This window comes from Seriola aureovittata, chromosome 9, assembly GCF_021018895.1.
Source record: "Seriola aureovittata isolate HTS-2021-v1 ecotype China chromosome 9, ASM2101889v1, whole genome shotgun sequence".
Lineage (NCBI taxonomy): Eukaryota > Metazoa > Chordata > Actinopteri > Carangiformes > Carangidae > Seriola > Seriola aureovittata.
This window is the reverse complement of record NC_079372.1, coordinates 13,600,784-13,622,775: the sequence shown is the minus strand read 5'-3', so window position 1 is coordinate 13,622,775 and position 21,992 is coordinate 13,600,784. Positions and strand designations below refer to the sequence as shown.

At 41.3% G+C, this 21,992-nt stretch overlaps 2 protein-coding genes across 4 annotated transcripts; one reads left to right on the top strand and one right to left on the bottom strand.

Annotated features, from left to right (window-relative positions):
* Window position 1: 1 nt before the first annotated feature.
* Window positions 2-16,916, bottom strand: ccdc187 (coiled-coil domain containing 187). 3 transcript variants are annotated; one of them, XM_056385066.1, is made up of 13 exons: window positions 16,563-16,916; window positions 16,063-16,189; window positions 10,079-10,141; window positions 9,492-9,630; window positions 9,142-9,232; window positions 4,907-4,985; window positions 2,924-4,273; window positions 2,302-2,423; window positions 2,113-2,184; window positions 1,886-2,020; window positions 1,693-1,802; window positions 1,513-1,607; window positions 2-1,429 (listed from the first exon to the last, which is right to left on the bottom strand). In XM_056385066.1, the coding sequence occupies exons 2-13, from the start codon at window positions 16,109-16,111 to the stop codon at window positions 1,281-1,283; spliced, it is 2,454 nt and encodes an 817-aa protein (XP_056241041.1). In that variant the 5' UTR covers window positions 16,112-16,189; window positions 16,563-16,916; the 3' UTR covers window positions 2-1,280. The 3 variants fall into 3 exon arrangements, with proteins under 3 accessions (XP_056241041.1, XP_056241042.1, XP_056241043.1); XM_056385067.1 differs by having other exon boundaries at window positions 1,693-1,787; XM_056385068.1 differs by lacking the exon at window positions 2,924-4,273.
* A 3,482-nt stretch (window positions 16,917-20,398) lies between these two features.
* On the top strand, window positions 20,399-21,903 carry LOC130174227 (urotensin-2-like). Its single transcript, XM_056383870.1, has 4 exons — window positions 20,399-20,729; window positions 21,019-21,144; window positions 21,313-21,356; window positions 21,456-21,903. Exons 1-4 carry the CDS (start codon window positions 20,624-20,626, stop codon window positions 21,567-21,569), a joined length of 390 nt encoding a protein of 129 aa, XP_056239845.1. The 5' UTR covers window positions 20,399-20,623; the 3' UTR covers window positions 21,570-21,903.
* The last annotated feature ends 89 nt before the right edge of the window (window positions 21,904-21,992 follow it).

The following is a 21,992-nucleotide window of genomic DNA, read 5'->3' as shown; positions in this document are numbered from 1 at the left end:
ATAAAAATATTTTTTTATTTGTTGCACTTTTATACATAACATTTGCATTCATATTGGTCCACCTAAGCAGTGGCATATTTCATATGTAGAAAACAAAGCATGTTTTAAACGTGGGAATAATATGAACATACAAAAACAAACAAACAAAAAACAGACTACAGAATGGTTATATGTGTGTAAAATCATATCCTTGTTGTTAGAGCAGGTTTCCTGTGCCACCAATAATGTTAATTGGCTCTGGACTGATAAAAACCCACAGACAAAAATATACAAAAACATGAGTTGGACGTTGTACCAAATAATCAAAGGTTAAAGATGCACTTGTAAAGTTTTTGAATCTTTGAAATTCAGTTGAAAGCTCCAAAATTATCCATGCTCATGAGTTGGATATATTTACATTTGGATATTACAAAGCACTTTGACATAAAATTATGACAGCTGTAATGTATTTTTCTAGCAAATGTGATATCCATTTAAATAAGAATTAAATACGTTAATTTGATTGTCACTGTGCTACTGTAAACAGGACTACAGTCTGGCCAAACTGCTTTGAAACAAAGTTGGCCAACAAACCAACTGTGGATGTCTTAACATAGCTTTGCTGATAACAACAGCTCTCAGGTTCAAAGGTTATTGCAGTAACTTCTTGTTTTCTCTTCTTGGTAGTCAATTGTTGGTTTTGTCAGGAGCTATGGATGAGTTATTACCATGTCCTAAATAGTGTACAGCTCACGGTGCCTACCAAAAAATCCCCCAAGACATCACACTGCATTTAGGCAATTCTAAAATGATACTAAGGAAGTAACCAATCATTTGACCATGGTTATTTCCTTTCAGTAAATCAGCTGTAGAGATAAATCTTCAGTACAATATAAAAGGAAAAAACCCCACAAAATTCTACAGAAATACCTGCAGGTCTAAAACAAACATGACTTTTTGGATACTGACAAAATAATGATTAGCTAAATAAAAACAAATAAAACTCATCTTAACAATAAAAAAATGTATACTGTTTAAATTAAACACTCAACACAAGCAATACCTCAATAAACCTCAGTTTTCCCTTTGAAAATTATAAAATGCATGAGTTCAAAGTGTTTTCATTATTCACTTAATATTCTAAAATGTCACTTCTCTCAGCTCTTTCTCTTTGTTCCACTGGTTTAAAGTGCTTATGGGGGCAGAACTTAAAGTAATAAGTAATGAGAACTCTGTAACTGAACTGATATTTAGTGTTACAAGATATAAAGTTGCACTCCAACAGGACACTGTGCTGGACATTATTGTTGCTTGCAATTTTCCTTCTTCTCTTTTGGTTTAGTGCGTCCAGATTTTTCTGTTTGCCGCTTTGTGGGTGGGATGAAAGTAGGCTCCTCAAGGAAGTCATGTAAACCAGAATGCGGCAGGGGAAGCGACTGACAGGCTGGACCTATTATGGAGGAAAAGGATGTAAATATCCAGCCATTGTTTTACCAGTTTCATTTTGAGTGTAACTGGTCGTGTTTACATTACCTGTTTGTCCCACTCGAAGGCTGTCTGTGTCTTGCCTCCGGGCCTGGAAGGTCGGGTCCAGCTCCTCTGCAATGTTTCTGATCTGCTGGGTTTGTCTGCAAATGCAGCAGTTATACGTCAGAGTATAGTATATTCTATATCATCAGTTAAATATATATATGTTCAGGTAGAGACAATTACGGTAAAGTATAGGTGGGACTGGGTGGCTGGTTCTCTGGGGAGCAGTCCTCAGTGGGGGAAGGAAGGCCCTCTGAGTCAAGTCTCTCTCGCTGCACCTGAGGCAAAGGAGACTAACTCATTTCATCAGCTTATTTTTAAAATGCAGCTGTGCTAACAAAGATTATAGCAAGGCAATTGTTTGGAGCATATGTACCTGTCTCTCTCTTGCAGCTCGTCTGTCATGGTGACTGATCATTGCTCTGTGCTCGCGCCACGACGCCGGCCCCTCCAGCTCACGAGATCTTCGCTTTGATTTAATTTCCTGCTTCTGAATAAAACGTGCAATTTCCTAGCACAAAAACACAGCACAGTGTCATTGTACAGGTGAATGTGAAACAAGAAATACATGGGTACTGACAACATGTCAGTTCATCATCCTACCTCATCCTGCGCCACCTGCGCCACTCTGAAGTCTCCCTCTGGGTAAGAACTACATGGAGAGGGTTGGGAGCTCTGTGAGAACAAGACAGTGAATGTCAGAAAAAGAGAATGAAAGAGAGACGAATCTTCTATCCTTCCTCTTTGGCTCATAAATCACAGTGTGTCATGATAAACTGTTAGATCACTTACCCTCCTGACCAGCTTTTCCTCTTCATCCTGCAGCTTGCGAGCTAGTTCTTCATCTCGTAGGACCTGATGCAACTCCCCAAGGTCCAGGCTTGCTTCACCCTGTTCTGGTTGTAGTGCCACTCCTAAGGGTGAGGTTTAATGTTATCAGAAATTAACTGGCAAATCAAATGGTATTGGAGCGAATATGATGAAAAAGAGCAAACTGGTAGTAAAATCATAGAAAACATATCAGATGATCAGTGATGAATCATGTTGTGAAACAGCTGAAAGAGAAGCAGACAAAGACTGAAATCTGAATCACACTGATAAGATGATGCAGCATGTAAAGGCATGTTCCTAGGCGCTGAAAGAGTCTCCAGAGTATTCATTCTCTCACGACATCAAGATTGAAAGATTGACAATGAAGACAAGAACGAAAGCACACACTGAAGATTATTTTAGGACTACTGAAATTATAGATTTGAAAAAGGAAATCATCCCCAAATCACCAGTAAAACCCACTTTTGTCCAGATTAGATGGTGATTGAGGGAAAATGAGAGGAGCAGATATACACAGATAGGAAGCACAGTTTTGGAAGCTTTCCCTCTACAGATCAGAGTTGGCTGCAGTTCTGGTTGTTACCTGCTGCCATGGGCCTTGACCTATCCCTGGTTGAAGCCCCGCTGCTGCTGAGGCTTTGGCTACGCTGTAGGGTTCTTCGAGGGGGCCACCCGACCCTCCTCTCCACCTCCTGCTCCTCCTCTGAGCTTAACCTTTGTTCAAGGGTGTTGTGCCCATGTCTACGTTCGCTTGTTGTCCTCTTGACCCTGTAGTCATATGCATTCCTCTCCCTCTCGTCATCATTAGTGTATCTGGGTTCTCTCCACCTTCTACTGCCTCGCCTTTCTCTGTTAGCAAGATATGAGTCTCTACTACTAATCTCAAATACCTCTCCGGCATGCTCCATATTATCATGGTGCCTGTCTCGGTCTTCTCTGTGATCTCTCCCACTGTTCTCTCGGTATGACGATCTCCTCCTCTCCCTGATATCTCCATGGAAACTGTGCCTGCTGGTGGCAGCTCTCTGGAAAGCTCTCTGATGTGGTTGGGAGTCGCAGCAGGAGACCTCACTCCCATGAAGCACCTGGCTGTCTCTGCTTTGAGGCCTTATTTGTAGTGGCGCCCCATTGCCACCAAACCTCACAGGCACACCCCTCTCTCTGAGGACCTGGCCTAGCATCTCCCACACTTGGCTGCTTTCATCCTGCTGCCTGTTAAAGCTTCTGCTATCGTCCTGAAAGTGGACACGTTTGTCAGGGTTGTCCTTATAGCTCCAGGTCCTTGCCAAGTCTCTGTTGCTACTCCTGTCATGTAGCCTGGCAGATTCACTGCGCTGACATCGCCTTTCTCTCACCTCGACCAATCTAGAGTCTCTATCCTGATCTCTGCTCCTGTGCAAACCCTCATACTCCTCTCTGTGGTTCCTTCCCTGATCCTGATTCCTAGGCCTCCTCTTCTCCTGTTCACCATTGTCATAACAGTCCTCGTCCCACTCTCCTCTCTCCTCCTCCCAGCTTCTGAGCTCATCTGTGAAGCTGCTGCGAGAGCAAAGACTTCTGTAGTTTCTCTCTTGCGAGTGATGTAAAGAGGCCCGCCGTTGAGTAGGTTCTGTGTTGAGTCTTTCATTCAGTCTCTTGGACCAGACAGAGAGTTGTTCAGAGAAATCTGTGTCTGACTCCTCTGAATCCTCACTCAAAGGCTCTCTCAACTCACTCCTGATTTGCCTAATGGAATCCGTGTGTCCTTGATTTGACCATGAAGTTTTGTTTTTCTGAGCTGCTAGTCCCCTGGGGGAGACAGCCCAAGACCTAGTTGAGTGTGAATGGTTGTGAGAGGTAGAATATTGCCACCTGGTGGTGGTAGGCGAGTACTGCTCCACTCCTTGGTGTGTGTGCTGGTGTGGGGAAGGCAGTGCAGGATCGCTGTGGCTGCCTTTAGTAATGCCAAACATGCAAACACAAAAGCAGGGAGGGTGGGTAAGGCTGTTAGCAGGTACTGTTAGAAAAGTGCAGTTATTGGCGAGGTTACACTTGGCATTAAAAATAGATGCATGTCACTTAAGTAAGAGTGTTTCTTACACAATTTATATAAATGTTTTAGACACAACTGAGGCATTCTAATAAACGTATAGATAGGAATACAGGCACACTGGCATGCATAATAGACAATAGAAAAGACAACATGTTATATGCATGCAATCGATTCAGAACGCAATACATCATGGAGATGATAATACAGTGCAATGGCTACTGTATGTAGAGCATGATTTGTTCATGCCGTAATGTCTGTGGATGACTTACATACAACAATAGTAAGCTGTAGCAATGGAGCAAAGCGTGGTTAGAGAGAAGCTAAGCTGGACCTGGGTCTTGTCCTGCTTTAAGTGTAAAAAATAATTCTGCAAATCTCTGCAAATACCCATACCACAACATATTGATTAAAAAAATTTAAACATCACCATTTTCCTTGAAAAGGATTTTGCATTATGTTGGGATTTCTGACTAATGTTGCCACATAAGTATACAGGTAATAAAACAGAACAGAATGGGAAAACTTCAACTGTACCTTCACTGTGGCCCTCCTGCCCTCTGCTCCTCCTCCTGATGCTCTGCTCTTCCTCTTCCTGCATTCGTTTAGCTATTTCCTGTGGAGACATGGCAGTACTGACTGCTTGTTTGTATTACAAACCATAATGAGTAACCAAACAGGAATTTATGCTAAATTGAGATTACAGAGAGATGGAACTGTTCTGTCAAGTAAGTAAATAAACAAAAGATACAAGTCTGTCAAGTTATGAGAAAAATTTCCAACTACATTTGAAAACTCTGTTCCAACTCCTCAAACTGTATCATTACACCATATTTAAAGCACTGTGAACTAGAACAGTCAGGTTAGACATCGTGTATACTGTTTTCAACCAGCAGGTGGCAGCATAACATATTGTGTAAAGAAAGCATGGTGACAATTTACCCTGAGCCTGTCACTCAAAATGAAACAAGAAATGCCGTCTTTACGAAACTTTTGATTAATTACTGAAATTTGATCCACCATGAGGATGGTTTCACTTTTCTATTAACTGCATTCCACAATTAAGAAAACACTAGACTTGTTATTCTATAGATTCTGTTTTTTGCTTTAAACCTACTCAGGTCTCTGATTTGATCTATACATTATTAAAGTTCAAGTGACAACACAAATGTAACATGGACCAAACTCTCAGACCCTGTTTGAAGACTTAGTTTACATCCCCATACATCTACAGTGTGAGCTACATCTGGCATGTCTACACCAAATGCTGAGCCATGTTGGGTAAATTAGGGCCTCTTTGAGGTGATCCGAGATCTTATTAGTGGCCATCTAACACAAAGCCAGCTCTGGATGCCAAAATAAGCAACTATTTCAGGCAGTGCTGTGGCTGACTCAATGGAAACTACAAGACTACATGAGACAAGCAAACTTTTCATCTCTTCAGCCTGAACTCTGGAGCAGAAAAATGCCAACAGAAGCAGGTCACCAGGACTGTGTCGTTTTATAAGTAACACCTTGTCACTGGGGAATGCCTGCTCTTACCAGCGCTGCTATACTTGTCTGCTCTCTGAAGCAGAGCCCCCCCACCACGTCTCTCTGCTGCTTTTCTAGGAAAGGGCAAAACTAATAATGTTCCCTACAAATCAGCAAATTCTCCCAGTGAATTCTATAAAATATCTCTCTGTAGGTTGCATTTGCAACATAAATCATAACTAAGAGCTAACGCATCTCCTTTTGCTTTGCAATCAGGGCGTTTGTGTCAGCCCCTTTGCCAGCATCAGCAGATAATTAGCAGCTTGCCATGGCAGGTTAGGCGTGGAGTGCCACGGGGATCTGGCATTTAAAAGTGCACAGCCTGGCGCCTTCTGTTCCTTAATTAAAGAGACAATCTACAGGGAGGGAAATATTGAATAAACACCTCTGATCAGCCAGTCATTAAGGAAGGTAGGCTAATGGGATTGTTAATAGTTCATAATTTGAGCCAAACATCAACACTCATAAAAAGAAATGGTTACACCCACACAGGAACAGATGTATTCACAACCCATATGCTGCATTACCTGGCATGACTTTTAACCTGCAGGTAAATGAGGCTTTACTGTTTAACTGAGTGCATTACACCTCATGAGTTCACACCAAACCCCTTTAATAATGATGAATGAACGCCACAGCCTCTGTGACCTCACATCCTCCATACAAGGAGCTTTTATGAGCCTGTCCAAGGCAGCGTCCTCTAAAAAGGAAACTGCAGGGTAAAGGAAAATATTATGCTGGAGCAGCCTTGTGACGCTCAGCACCAGCTGGGGAGTTATACAGCTCAACTCTTCATTTTTATTGGTGGGCAGACAGATGATTTTTTTTTTTGTCAAACAACTGATGTGAAGAAAATGCATGTGTGCTGTAAAAATGCAAAGTGATATAACAACAAACTTTGAATGTGTGAACATTGGAACGCATGTAATCTATATTTTTATAATTTGGTCACAAGTAGTACCAGCAACATTACTGAGATCTGAGAATTTTGTCATGAAAATGAGATACGGAGACAATATATAGAATTACTTCTCAGCTCTAAAAATACTTAATTTAAAAGAATTATCCTCATATCAAACTTGCAATGTCACTAATCACCCCTCTTGAATAAACACTGCACAATGTTTTACCTAACATGTCTCTTCCTGAACCTGCACAGTTAAGGTTTTACACAAGTCGACTGTGCAAATCCAGTGAGACTAATTGTGCAGCCATGAGTGCACTTTGTAAGAGGAGGTTGATGATCCATGTCTGAATCAACCACCACAGAAATTGCTTGAGCCATCATCCAGATGGTTAGCTGACAGGTTGCGTCTCCGTTTAACAGCTGACTTTGCTCATACAGTCCTCTTACGGCACAGTGGGCACATCCGAGGCTCAGATCAGCACTTTGCCGCTATTCATTACGGACTCAGTCAGTCTTAAGAGAGAGCAAAGTGAACCATACGATACTCCCTCACCTGCTGGTAACAGGCACATAATTAAATGATATACAAGTATGTCCCGAGTGCCATATAAGTCTATGAGCCGCTTTGATGAATGTGCTTTTGCTAACTTTGAGGGTAATTCTGGTGCTATTTTAGGTTGATGCCCAGGTTTTGGCTGCACACAGTGTTATAGTTTGAGATTCAAAAAAATCATTCTTCTACCTTCACAAGCAGCTATTTTCTGCACCATGTGACACACTTCGTACAGGCTTCAACATGAGCTACTGAGCCAGGGAATCCATTACATACTCCATTATAGGAATTAACAGTCTGCTGTGTCTCAAACTTGGTATTGGTTTGACATTTTGACCTAATTTGTTACCAATGGAATCCCTTGTAACTGCAGTTAATTCAAGCAGAGCACAGCCTCTTCGTCTGTGAAGAAGGAAATGATCATCTTTTAACAGTCAGCTGTCATGCCCACAAGAAGTGAATACTTTTACTATTTTTGGTGTTTAGTATCACTCTGAATGGCTTTCTCGCCGTTTCTCTTTTATTACAGCCTTCTCCTGAATTAAAACTAATAAAATTGAACTTGTTCGCACAGTGTCTCACTTTGATCCGGTTACTGACAGCAACTTGACACCCACGGGAAAGGATTTGTTCCTCTTTCAGGAGCAAATCCCTCAAAATGTTTCACTTTACAAACTTTGCTGTCGCGTCTGAGATTTCTTATTACTTGAGACAGAATTCCGTTTTAAGCCAAGCTTAACACATTTGAGTTTTAAATTTAGAAATGACAACATGAGTGACTGGTAAAAGAACACTGATTTTCAACCTTGTTTCCATATATCAGTCATCCGAGGGGGCACGTGTATATTTTGTTCCCTATATTGCTGTAGCCACCTGTAGCATAAAACCACAAAAAGATCTGAAATAAAGACTTGATCTCTTGTCTCTCTTTATTGGGCATTGGACTGATCTATCTCCACTGATCATATCATGTGATGGATTGCATGACGGCTCATTAGGAGTTTCCGCTCACACTCTTGAAATGTGCAAGATGCCTGGGATGGATAATGTTTTGAATGTTAAATGTTGCTACCCTATGTGCCAGTGGTAGAAAGTAAGCAGAGCTGTTGTGGATGTTAGCTGAGTCACCAGCCCCTTTTCATCCATACAAAAGCAGCAACTGTTTTATTGTTGTGCACTGTGAAAGAGGACACAATGCATATTGGTGTGAAGTATTCATGCACAGATTGACTTGTAGTCGGTGGGCAAATGTCTTGTTGGCAAAGATAACTGATAAAAACTGAATCATTTTATAAAAATATCTTCTTGCATTGAAGATTAATTTTTTTGTTCATGTTATAGTAAGCCTACTTTCAGTGTGCCAAGTATGAGGTCTGCTCATTTTAAGTAAAAAACAGTAACCTGTATGTAGAAGCCTGCCGACTGAGAGACAATGGCTTCATGTAGATACTGATGGGTGCAGATTTCCAATTCGAAAAGATTTCTCACAATGAGGTGGGTGGTAGGTGCATAATTTATGATTAAGTGCGGATTCAGGTGACATCAAGTTGAAAACTGCATTAATATGACATGGTACATCACTGTACCAGTCCTCCCACTATGTCAAAATAGTGTAAAAAATAGTTTAAATGAACCATGTGATCATAATTGACATTGAAATTCTATTTTAAAACCAATTTCTAGATCTTTAATGCATTGATTAGAAGACTGTCAACTAGATGCAGATAGAGTAAGATGTAAGGGCATCGTTATCCTCATACTGCACATATTCGTACTCACCTCATCATCCTGCTCCCTCCTCTGGGCCTCCTCAGCACACCGCTGGATCTCATCCTGAATGACACGGGCGTACTCAAAGTCTTGCTCCTCTCTAGGGAAGAAAAGGAAATTTAGAGCTGAATTCTAAATTACTTCTTCTAAGAATAGAAGATAAATCTGCACAGCAAATCCACATTTAGTAAACTTGTATGTATAATATAAATGCAGATGACACACACATGTAGTAAAACCCACGAAATATGTATCATCAGTGGGTGTTTGTTGGAATTAGTGAGCCCATGCAGTGATGTTTGAATACTGCAGCATTATGAGCTGTGTTACAGTGTGTTTGGGGTGCAGGGGTCACCTACAGTTGTCTGGAAGTCTGCCTGAAGATGGCGCTCTGCTGGGCCCGCTGCTCGTCCTCCTCATCCTGCAGCCTTTTGGCTACACGGATGTCATTCTGCACCAGCTGGTTCTTCTGGATGTTGGTGGTATAGTATTGCTCGACTGTGAGGGCAAGGCAGAGAGAAAAGCAGAGGGTATGCCAATATCAAATGTGTGGCAATAAAGCACCATGTGTGATCTAGATTATACTGATTAATAATTACGATATTACTTCCAGTCTAAATCTGTTGATTTTTTTTGGAGTATTCATAACTGCTGTGCTTATTTAAAATGAGCTTTGTGACATGCCAGACCAGTGCACTTCTGAGGAATCCTAAAAACAGACGCCAAATTATATGTTTCTTTGTTTGTTGAGACATACCACAACTACGACTGTTACAGCCAATAGCTAAACAAAAACATGTTCAATGTCACTATCTTAGGTTTCCTAGGCTGCTTTGGTGAGTGGCGGTGACTCCATGAGACTGACTGGAGAGCAGCTCCAGCTTATATAAATTACTATATGTTTGTTGTGTGTAGCTGTCAAATGGTTGCCTGACATTGTACTTACTCTCCTGCTCCTGCAGGTTATGTGCCAAAGCTCCATCCTCCAGCACAGCAAAACACTGGCACACTGAAACATCAGAGGACAGGAGCCCTTCAGTATCAGACCAAAGGTTACCAAGTGTTCAAAAGATGAATGGAGGGGGAATGTAGGGGATAGAAATGTTTAATAAAGTGAATGGAGAAAAAAAAGACACAAATCTTAAATTTCACTTTATGGCTCTACACAGAGCCAGTCAATGATGGCTGTTTATACAACACAGACAAAAGCAGAGGAGTTTGCTTTCAAACTTTAGAAAAAAAGCAACCATCCACCACTCTGGCATGAATTCACTGTTAATTTATAAAAAGCTCTCAAAAAAGACTCTCATAAAATCCCGATCACAACAGGGTACCAGTGTTCCAGAACAAAACACAAGTGGCCACAATTATTACTGTCCTCCCAAAGTTGCTGAGTTCAGAAGCTGCACGAGATCCACCACATTCTAACAAAAGCAATAATTTTATTTGAATGTGTGTATGTAATTGTATATGGAAGCACAATTTATACATGCATGAGTACAAAAGATAAATAGATCTCTAAAAGTGTTGTTGAAAGGATCTTGAAAGGATGAAGTACAAGCACATTTTTTTCTTTTGCTAACTCACTATGAATACCAAATGAAGATGCAAACTTTAGGAGCTACCACCTGCAACCATTTGTACTGGGAAGCCAGTGCAGATGGTGCAAATGTATGTAGAGAGAAATCAGTAAGGCTGCTGTAAATCCAAAGGCTTTGACAAAGAGCTCTCCACACACCAGCTCTGTCTGGTTTTCTGTATCGAGTCATTCTTTTTTCTCTATCCCATGATCCCACAGTCTGGCCACCTGCTGCTAGACATAGTAATAAAACATATCGGTTTCATGTCATTAACACTCTCTGAGCCTTGTCCTTTTTTTTGTCAGAAAGCTGACAAAGGCAGAGACTTGAATGGAAACACAAGGAACAATTATGTAATTAAAACGTGTGAAGTCAAACAAAGACATAATCAACAAGAGAGATAGTTAACTGCCCTGTTGTGACTTTAATGCAGTTTAAAACCGCAATCATAAGGTGATGAATATGCAGTTTCTATACAGTGGGTTAAATAGCTTCAGCATTTGCAGACTGTTACTCTCATCTATAAACATACCATGCATGTTTTCAGTGGTTTTTAATGAGCCACTACAGCCTCTATGCTGCAGCCCATGTGTGTTTAAAGTCTGTCAAAGAAACTCAAAAGTTACTCAAGAGAAAATAAACACCGACAGACAGCAGCATCATGGGCCCAGCTGTTTTCTCCACTTCCTTGATCTCTGCAGACCCACAGCTCACTGTGAACAGACAAGACCGCTTCGCTATCTCACTGATTTTCTTACGGGAATGCAGAATGGCTGACCTTTTCTTACAGTGTTGCTTTCAAATGCCAGGAGAAGGAAAGCAGACTGCGTTTAAGAAGAGATTCAGCTCCTTGCAGAAAGAAAAGCCTCCAGCCTGAGCCAGAGGCAGGGCCAATTAAAAACACCTGTCCTGCTGCTAATCCCTCCACTGAGCCTATCAGAGCAGGCTCTACGGCGTCTGTGGACACAACAGCCACATTTACAGCCATGCACTTAATGCTGAGGATGCTCAAGTATCCAGTTTATGAGCTGGCATAAATAAATACCATATGTTATTCATAATTGCCTGTTTAAGCTCTTAACCCAGCTATAAACCCAGATACACTTTATACTGCTGCAACACCATAAGCTCTTTTAAATGCCAAAAAAATAAATGTTAGACAGAAGCTATTTCTATATTATAAGTGGTATTATATCAACATGCAATTATACAGTTAGTAGCCACTTTTTTAAGTACAATTGTACAATCTAATACAATCCAATACAACTGTTCTGCCATAAAATCGCCGTCATTACGATGACTATAACATTCAGTTTTTTGACACCATCGTAGAGGTGTTAATTCAGTTGAAGCACTGAGGTCATAGTTAGTGGTGTGTTGTACTGGGCTGCATTATATTCAGAGGTTTTTCTAAAAGTCAGCTCCCCTCATGTGTGTAAATAAAGAGGACAAAAAAGTCAGAAACACCTCTCAATATATTGCAGTCCAGTACAACACCACCTTTAACTATGTCCCCAATAACAGACATACAATTTACATATAATTAAATTTACACATTTACGACAATGTCAACGGAACATTATGAGCTTTGTAAAGGTAGGATATTATTGCAGTAGATGGTGCAGGTGTACCCAATAAAGAAGCCATTTTATTTGACAGCAAGTTATTACAGCTGCATAAAACCGGTGAATTCCAAATAGGACTTCTGAGTAGCAAATATGATCTAGTATCTAGAATACCGTGCACGTAAACCTGGCTGTCAATGTAAGGGAAGATGAAAAGGTTGGGGCATTCATTCTCACTTTGTCTGCTAAATTTTAAAATTTAAATTACAAATTTACAAATTACAAATTAAAAAAAAAAAAGAAATGGAAGAACAGGAGACAAGCAAAGATCCTGGAAATTGACTTACTAGCTGGAGATGCACTGGATGGTGTCATGGACGACGAGAACAAATGGGAGGCCTCGGGATTCATTCTAAGAGTGATATATTGAGCTTAAAGTCTACTGTGAAGTTGTGACCATCTGTGTGGCTAAGTGAGAACACATTAGGAATGCTTCTCTGTGACTGCTCTCTTGATAAGTTCTCCAAAGTCACATACTGACTTGGCATTCCTTGATCCCTATCTTTTCACTATTTTCACATTCATGGTCTAAATGTACAAAGTCCTCCTCTCTTTCATTATTGCTGAACCTTACCTGAAATCACTAGAACCTGCTCTAACAACGCAATGTTAAATTTCAACATTTACAGAACTGGATCTGGGTTGATATAAGCAGTCAAAGTGAGGATGTCTCCTCTTTGTCCCAGTCTGTAAACAAGGAAGTGAGAAAAACATGACATGATTGTGATAAAATTTAAACTCTTTCTCTAAAAGACATTACTCTAAATCCTCCAAAAGGAAAAAACCTTCTAGCTGAGAACACGTCTGTGATTATGTTTCAGTCTATTGGGCTCAACAGTCAAAGTTCATGGAAATCACCCTGACGGCACTGGGCTATCAAAGGGGTCTGTTTACACCATAAATGACCCAACAAGTCTGCACTGAGAGTTAACCCATACCAAGACAGACATGCATTACCACTTACACCTGTCGTGGAGCTTAAGAGACTATCCGCTAAATGGATCGCCAACCTGCCCTTATGCCTCCAGTCTGTCAGTGAGGAGGGATTAAGTCAAACGCCTGGTTTTAATCCGACAGGACAAATTGACAGCCCAAAACACGAGTTTACTCTTAAATCCATTTCAGAAACAAGAACTAACGAAGGAAGGAAGGAGGGAAAGATTGAGGAAAATGACAGTCTTTTCCACATGAATGTGTATGTGTGTATGTTTGTGAGTGGGTGTGTCTGCATTGTGGGTTAACTTGTTTTTCCAAACGCCTTTAAACTATGGTCACGTTACATTTCTAGGGGAGGGACAAGGAGACCGTGTTATTTTGACTGCTGAACAGGTTTTTCAGAGACAGGGTGGGAGGCATTCAGGGCCAACAGTAAAAACATATGTTCAGTGCGAGTCCAGGCCCAGTGTATAGTAAGCTTCTTAATAAGGAAAAGAGCCTGTGTCTGTTTCCTAAGAGGATAGTGAATCAAAGATCCAGCAGAAAACAGAAATTGGCTGTGGCATTTGAACACCAGTGGCTAAGCTTCACTGAGAGGTACGACTGTCTAAGAAAGAGTACACAGCAACAAAAACGAGTAGAAAAGATTTAAAAATATTAGTAGCCACCTACTTTATAGTACAGTATGTTTTACAGCAGTGTGTGCAGACTGGCTCTGCAGTGAGACTGGGAGAAGGGGATATTACAAAGCAGGAAACCACGACCTGTATGACCTGAGAGCCTAAACAGCCAAAACAAAGTGACTTATTTCCTATTTTAAATGCTTTCCCTACCTCACAAATATTCCTCATAAAAAGAAACAGAAAAATGACATGACATGACTATTTTTTTTTCCTTTCTGCTGATGTAACTATTAACAGCTGAAAAACTCCCACTAACGTTAGAGACCTGACAGCAAATCAACTAAAATAAAAATGATGCAGCGTGAGGGCGCAGCCGATCAAACACTGACAGAGATATTTCTCTTTCATCTTGCTCCAGTGGCAAGTGCCTCCCAAACAAAGAAACTGGCAAAAGGAGAAAATGACAAGGGTTCTATTTTAGGCCAAAATCCCCCACCGACCGCCCACGCGCTCTCCGTCTCTCTCTCTCTCCCTCTCTAACTCTCTCCTCCTCCCTGGTCTCTTCTGTTCTCCTGCTTGCTGCTTTTTGCACAAAATTCCACCATGAAGTGTCTGTCCATCCTACAGCTCTCTGTGCTGTGTTAGAAACCAGCCAGCTCATGAACTGGACTAGATTGTCATGGAGAACAAAAACAGGTGAGGGGGGGTAACGGGACTCTGGGTCAGTTGGTGAGAGTGAGATTAGGAATTGGGGGGCGGGGGAATTCCTCTGGGAGCTGCATTCCCTCTGCACATCAGGCTATATCAGGAGCAACCAGAGGAGGGACAAAACAGGAACTGATAAGGGGGGCAGTGAAAACAAAGAAAGCTGACTTGGCTGAGACTCTCGGATGGGGAGGAAAGTGAAGGAGAAGTGAAACACGGGGAACTACAGCTCTTGGGGAAATTGGAGCATAAACACCCACAATGGGACAATAAGTAAAGAAGCAGAGTGGCACAGAGAAGGACAACAGCATGGTTTCACAAATCCGTCTGGTGAAAGCAGAGGATGAGTGGAAAAAAAGGTGACACTGACCAGACATCTAATTTACATACGGCGATTGTCTCAATGAGCAGTTTATAGCTGCTGTCACTGTCTTTGTTTGTGCACTGGGCCACTGCTCGATAAAGCATGAAAATGCAAAGCTGCACAGTGGGCCCTTTGTGTGTGGAAACAAGAGTGGAGTGCTGAATTATCTCCCCTGATAAAAGACATGCAGACCTATTTCTATCCTAGTCATTAGTATGGACATGCCAACTCGAGTCAACGGTCTACACCCGGGCCTCAGCTTAGACATTCCCTACCTGTGAATATTTTCAGAGTTTCACATGCAACTCATTTAGAGCTGTGTTTTTATAACAATGAGACAATATTGTAGCTGTTTATGTGAATTTTTCCTTTTCCTGGAAAAACTGTTGGGTTTTTCTCAGCAGCAGGATTTTGCGAAGTGAATCTCCACTCTAAAGCTAACTCTTTCTCCGTATTTAAATGTCTGCATATATTGGACAGCTAATTTATAATCGTAGTCTATAGTTCAGAGACCTTTAAAACTGAATTTCAATTAGCAATTTGACTTGAATATGACAAGCAGTTCTTTGTATTGCAAGAAGTCAGAAAAAAACTAAACTTCACTTATGTTGCCGTCCAAGTCTTCATCTGGAGTGATAGCACTTTCTTCCCCCAGAAATCACAGATCACAAACAGCTACCTCATTCCCTCCTCTTATCTGTACCCAGCAAACCAGACCCTGTGTATGATGAGAGCCATCTCTGTGCAGCTGTATGACTGAATGTGTGTCATTGCATATAGTCAAAACATGTACTGTAGCAAGCTACTTCTTATCTGAGCTAGACGCCAAGTACAGATCCCATGGAACTCAAGCACAGACACGCAAGGTCCATGGATAAAACGCTGAATCCCCACTGGCTCCATGTCTGCAGTTCAGTAGCTGACCCTGACCTCTGACCATCCCTGTGGAGGGAGTGAACAAAAACAACTTTTCCCCCAGGCCAGACCATGAAAGCGTGGCACATACTGCACATACTTTTTACACACTCTGTGGGGATGCATGGTTTAAACTTTCTACAAGCAAGAGCTGGTCCAGTTTGGGAGTGTGTTCTTCTTACCTTCTTGGACACGTGGAAGGTTGGACTGGTCGATCTCCAGCTCTGCCATCACTGTCCCTGTGCTGTCACTGACTCATGGTGATACAGAAGACCCTGACACCAGAGAGGGATTTCTGGAACTTGTGATCTAGCAAAAAGAAGTGGATCCTTGAGGCAATAAGAAACAACCCCCCCCCCCCCCACACACACACACACACACACACCTGCGAGCCACATGAAGAGACATTTAGTCAACATCGGTGTCTTTACTAGCATTACTAGTTAACATAAATGACATTCATGCACTAAAGTCTCTACCAACTGAAACCAGTGGCAGCCTTTGTTGACAGCAATAACACAGCTAGCATGAGCAGTGCGGCTGTTAACATCGACTAGAGGCTACAGTCTAATGTAAAATGTGTATGTTTTGGAGGAGGCCACTTCTGTTTGTCAAGTAAAATAATCACCACACAAACATTCAATCAAATTGTATCCAAAAGAGTCCTTGTTTTATAACCTACCTGTTCCCAGCAGGCTGCCCACACACGCTCAAGTGTTGTGTTATGTACACACGACAACAGCCTATTCAACAAGTACCAAAAATGACAGCAGAGTGTCAACTTTAGAGTCGTCCGCACTTTCCCACTCCCTCCCTTCCCTTCCTCTTTTTGCCGTGTCTCTACAAATTATCCAAAAAAATGTCACGACAAGACAGCGTGCTTGACCGTTTCTAACGCCTGTACTTTTGGTGTGAATTTTTTAAGCGAAACCGACAGTTGTTGTTCATCAATGAAACAAAGCCCCGTCGACTCGTGATGGGAAGCCAGGGCGGACAAACTTAGCCCACAGTCTGTCGCCGCGGCTGCTTCTTTCACAGCTCCTGTTCGGCAGCAGTGGGGGCGGTTAACGGCTGCTGCCTTCAGGTGCCCCTTGAAGCTCAGATAGATCTCTGCTAAAGTTTAACCACGAGTCACGATGTCCACCAATAAAAACCCAGATTCGCGTTTTTACCAGCTGTTTTATTGTGCATATGAAGAGGCAAAAATCCCTTCTCTTAAACCGTTTTGAAATTTGTTACACACAGAGTACAGGATCAGCGTTGAGAGACTGGTGAGGATGGTAATCAGGGTAAAAGATCAACCGACTCAGCGCAAAAGTATTAGAGTATGGGTTAAGCTGCTCAAAGAGATGCATATTAGCAGATAACAACACAACAGTAAGCTTAGCCTTTCACCTTCAGCTGGCAACAGCTATCTCACATTATAACACGACTATGATATTATACAGGCCTACGCACCCACTTACGTGTGCACTTACTGAGTTGCAATTTGTCCAACGGTCAGTGAAGGCAGCACCTAACCAGCCAAAACTTCCAGTCACTCAAAGATGATAACTGAAGTTTCCAGACTAATAGTGTTAAAGTCTGTATTTTATTAATCTTAAGAAGTAACTAAATAAAGATGGAAAATAGTGAAAACTGCATGGCGCTGTAAAGTGGCCATACTGGCAACTCTTTTAAAGTCTTTAAGCACAATCTGATAATGGGATAAAAAAAAAAAAATGTTGACGGATAGTTTAAGACAAAGATCTAAACAGGATGACGTGTGAAAAATAACATTATCATTACCAATATTCGCTGCAGTGTGAGGCTAAATCACAAAGATGGAGCTGGAATTTACTCATTAATTCAGATGGGCGGGAAACTTTCTTGCTCATATGTCAAAATAATATCAAAAGTCTCATTTCTGAGCAGGATAATATGCTGCTTTTAATACTCGTCTTCGAAATGTCAGTGATGATGAGAATAGGCTGCCTTTTGGTTTTGAAGGCTGCAGGTTTTGTGGCAGATGCAATTTGCACTCTGTCAATCTTAGATCCTTTGAAGACTGATAAGATGAGGGGGGAACAAAGTTGTCTGTTTCCGGGGATTTTTTTTTTTCTCCCCTGTGAGCCACACTGAAGAATTTACATTGTAAGCTAATTTGCAGACAGGGTGTAAAAGATGTCAGACTGCACTGCAATGTTGCCCTCTGCTGGATGTATTTATGTCAGAGTGTTGTCAGTGAGTCACAAACCTGCCAGGTCACATAGCTGAAAATGATAGTGAGTGTTTCGGTGTGACGTGTGGCTTCGGGGTGAATGACTGTCATGAGGTTTAAACTATTTATAAGTCAGGTATTTTCACTGATAAACTCCAGCCAGGCCGTGTTAAGGTGGAATCAAGGTCAATAAGATACTGTACCATCTGCATAATGTCTGGTGTGCATGGGGTTACTCCAGTGGCGAAGCGCATTGCTATTGTACACATTCTGTATAAGTCTAGATTAAAACAATACGCATGTAGCTGTATGTAATTCTGATGCAAGTGATGGGAGACAGAATTGTGCCTTTGTGTTTGAAAGTGACCTTTAAAGCTCAGCGGAAGTTAGTCAAATGAATTGAGTATCTTCCAAACTTACAGTCTTTTTTAGTGCAAAGTTCCCTTTTAGTTTTTCCCTGCAGACTTCTGATAGAAACACGAAGAGGGAATTTTCTACTAAACGGTTGTAACTTGATTTGTCTAATTCAAACAGCTGAAGCCTTATTCTAGCTTCAACTGAACTCCAGTGTATATTTAACACAGATGTGGATTTTGTCCCCCGTCAATTACATTTCATTTGCATATAGGTAGGAATCTCTTCTCAGCCAGTACTGACAAGACAGCAACCAAAAACTGTTTCAGTGTATGCACAGGCATATGACCTATCCTTTAAGTACTTATTTTGTAAGACATTATTCCTGCACTTGCTCAAGTACATTTAAAATTTTTTTTTTTTTCACTTTAGTCCATTTGTCAAACAACTGCATTTTCTTATATAGACATTTTGTGTTTTTTAGCAAAGCAAATATTAACTCACAGATTACAATGCATTTCTATGTTTTAAACCATCCACATGGTGAGATCTAATCCCACCAAGCAACACTTTCCTCACATACATACGACAATAAAATGCTTACATGTTCATGCAGCAGCACCCTACACTCCATTTTTGACAACAGCTTTTGCTATTTAAGTGTATGTTACAACTTTTCTACATTTAACATTTCAAATAGGCTTTATTTATAATGTCATATTTTTCCACTAAGATGTTGCTTCTTAAACTTCAGGTAAAGATGCATTAGTTTATTTATTACTTCAGGACACTGATTTGGTTTTTAGAATTGAGTTCAACTGCTAAATTCTGTTCATGTTAATGATTGTGATGTCGACAACCATCACTCTATATGTTACACCATGATAGGTGCTGCATTTCAGGTATTTTTTGAACCACTGCAGCTGTTCTCGAACAACCACACACTTACTCACATTATGCTGCGTGAATCTCAAGAAATTGCAGTATGTGTCCACGTTTGTTGCCTTGAAGAAACTCCAGATTCTTCATGAATTGTAAAGCAGAGCCCATATACAGCAGGATAAACATCAAGTACGGAAGAGACAACATTTATTTTAGAGACTGGAATAACCTGGGATTGGCAGTGGGGCCTTGACTAATACAGAATATAAATCTTAATAGCTTTTCATGATATACAGCATCACTTAATGGAGTGTCTGGCCTTCTCACCATAAAATTAAATGTCACTGTCGCTTCGTCGACCCTCATTATCATACAAGAGACCGAACATTGACGTCAGGCTTCTAATAAATATACAAATTACATACAGAGGCGCACAATGTGACTTTGTAAATAGCTGTCTCCACCTGTTCCCCCAATCTCCCAACCAATAGGAGAGACCTTGTGACTCCGTCCACTGATGCTGGACACACTCATAAAGTGGAGTTTTATTGCATGACTACAAAGAAGTGAACGCACAAACGTAGCATCTTACCAGAACAGGGCGTCTAAATAATGTGCATGAATCAACCTAATCCAGTGACCCATTGAGAATTCTCTGCTGCTTCAAATGTCAGATGGCTTATAGACTACGAGGCATTGAAAATTTTTTGGTATTTCCACTCTGTGCGAGTAATTAGGAATTCTTACTGCTTTATATGCAGGTCCAATTGTGGAGTTTTTCTGTGGGCTTTGAGCCAAGAGCATTCAAATGGCCCAAGAGTTTAATGAACTGGTGGCATTAAAACATCAGTCATTTGGCTGCACAGTCTCTCCACCTGCTCCCCTATGGGCTGTTGTTGAGAGTGACATCTGAAACACCTGCGTTGATCCCATTTACAAAGTCAGTAAAAACAGTCAATCAAGCCGAAGATGGTAAAACATGACTGCGCCCTTGAAGCATGGGCCACGGCACTTGTCTTTTTATTGAGCCTATAACTCACCTGTGACTTCCTGTTGATTTAAGACAGTTAGATGGGATGAGGCTGTGGACACTGCTGATGGCTGTTGTCACCAGCGAAACTGCGCGTATGTGTGTGTGTGTGTGTGTGTGTGCGTGTGTCTGACTGCTATGTGGCATACAGGAGGGGGGGATAGGCTACAGCTGGAAGTATATAACCCAGTTTGGACCGACAGAGCATGTACAAGTCTCTCCACCTGAGGACCTCCGTAAGAATCAGAGCCACTTCCAACAGCAGCGTCCTGCAGTGATGAAGTGTAACCATCTCCTGTCGTGGGCCTTCCTGCTCGTGGCCTCTGGCCCACTACTGGCCCACCCCATCACAGAATCTGCTGAGATGCCCTATCCAGGACCTGGTAAGTGGAAAGAAACAACTCCATTGTACCTGTTATGTACTAAATCTATGTACCTTGATCAACATTTTTAGTAATAAAACTTAATTTGTGAGGCTTAATGATAGATAAGCATTGAAGTCATTACTTTAGAGTCTCAGTGTCATGACAAAAGTGGATCTGTACTCTCTGTGTTTACTGGTCAGCATAAATAACTTAATCATGTCTGCAGATTAGAAAATGTACCCTGTGTGACTCTATACCTGTCAATGGTTTGTTACCAACTGTGTATGGTTTGTTGGGTTGTCCTCAGTGTCAGTGGAGGACAGAGGAGTCAACACTCTGGATGATCTGTCTCTCTCTGAGCAAGCCTTCCCTCCTCAGGACGGTGCTGGTCTCAGATATTCCACTCTGATATCTGGGGAGATCAACAGAGATGGTAAGAAACATGCACACTTCACGTTTGCATGAACTCTTCATATATTAAACTTTTATCCAGTTGGAGTTGGAGGTATTGATCATCCACTCTTTACTTCTATAACCTTTATTCTACCACTGCACATGCACAGAAATGTGGCGAATAGGCTCATGTTGTATTTTCTCTCAGGTGTCAGAACAACAGGCCTGCTTCCTCGGGGGATGAGAAGAGAGGTGGGTTTTCTACGAATGCTATCCCTAATACAACCAAGAAAAGTAAGCTGCATAATGCAACTAAAATGTTTATCGCTCCTACTTTATCTTCTCTTTCAGGCCCTACTGGAGAAACAAAGTCTCCTAAATCCATTCAGCCGTGTGTTCGGAGTCCGGAAGCAGTTCAGGAAGAGAGCAGGGAATTCTGAGTGTTTCTGGAAGTACTGTGTATAAAACTGACAACAGGCATTAATGCTACACACAAGAGACAGGGCTTGCACTAAAACAAAAAACCCTTATCTTGCACTCACATATGTACATGCAGACAAAATCTACACCATGCTTGCATATACTTTATGTGGGCATAAGCATGTCTAGTGCATGTACTCAAATATACATAAGCAGGTATGATTGAGACATGTTGCTTGGAGACTTTAAGATGATTTATTAAGATTGCTTTTATGTTTATTGGTGTACACACATTTCTTAAAAGTCCTCAGTTGACTGATGTATGACCAAATGTCTTTTAAATGTGAAAGTCAAAGGTTATACAGCACTGTATGCTGAACAGAAATAAAACCTATATTATAAAAACTGTATCTGCTAATTGTCTTTTCTTGATGGTGAGAAACATACTGGCAGCTGGAGGAACCACCA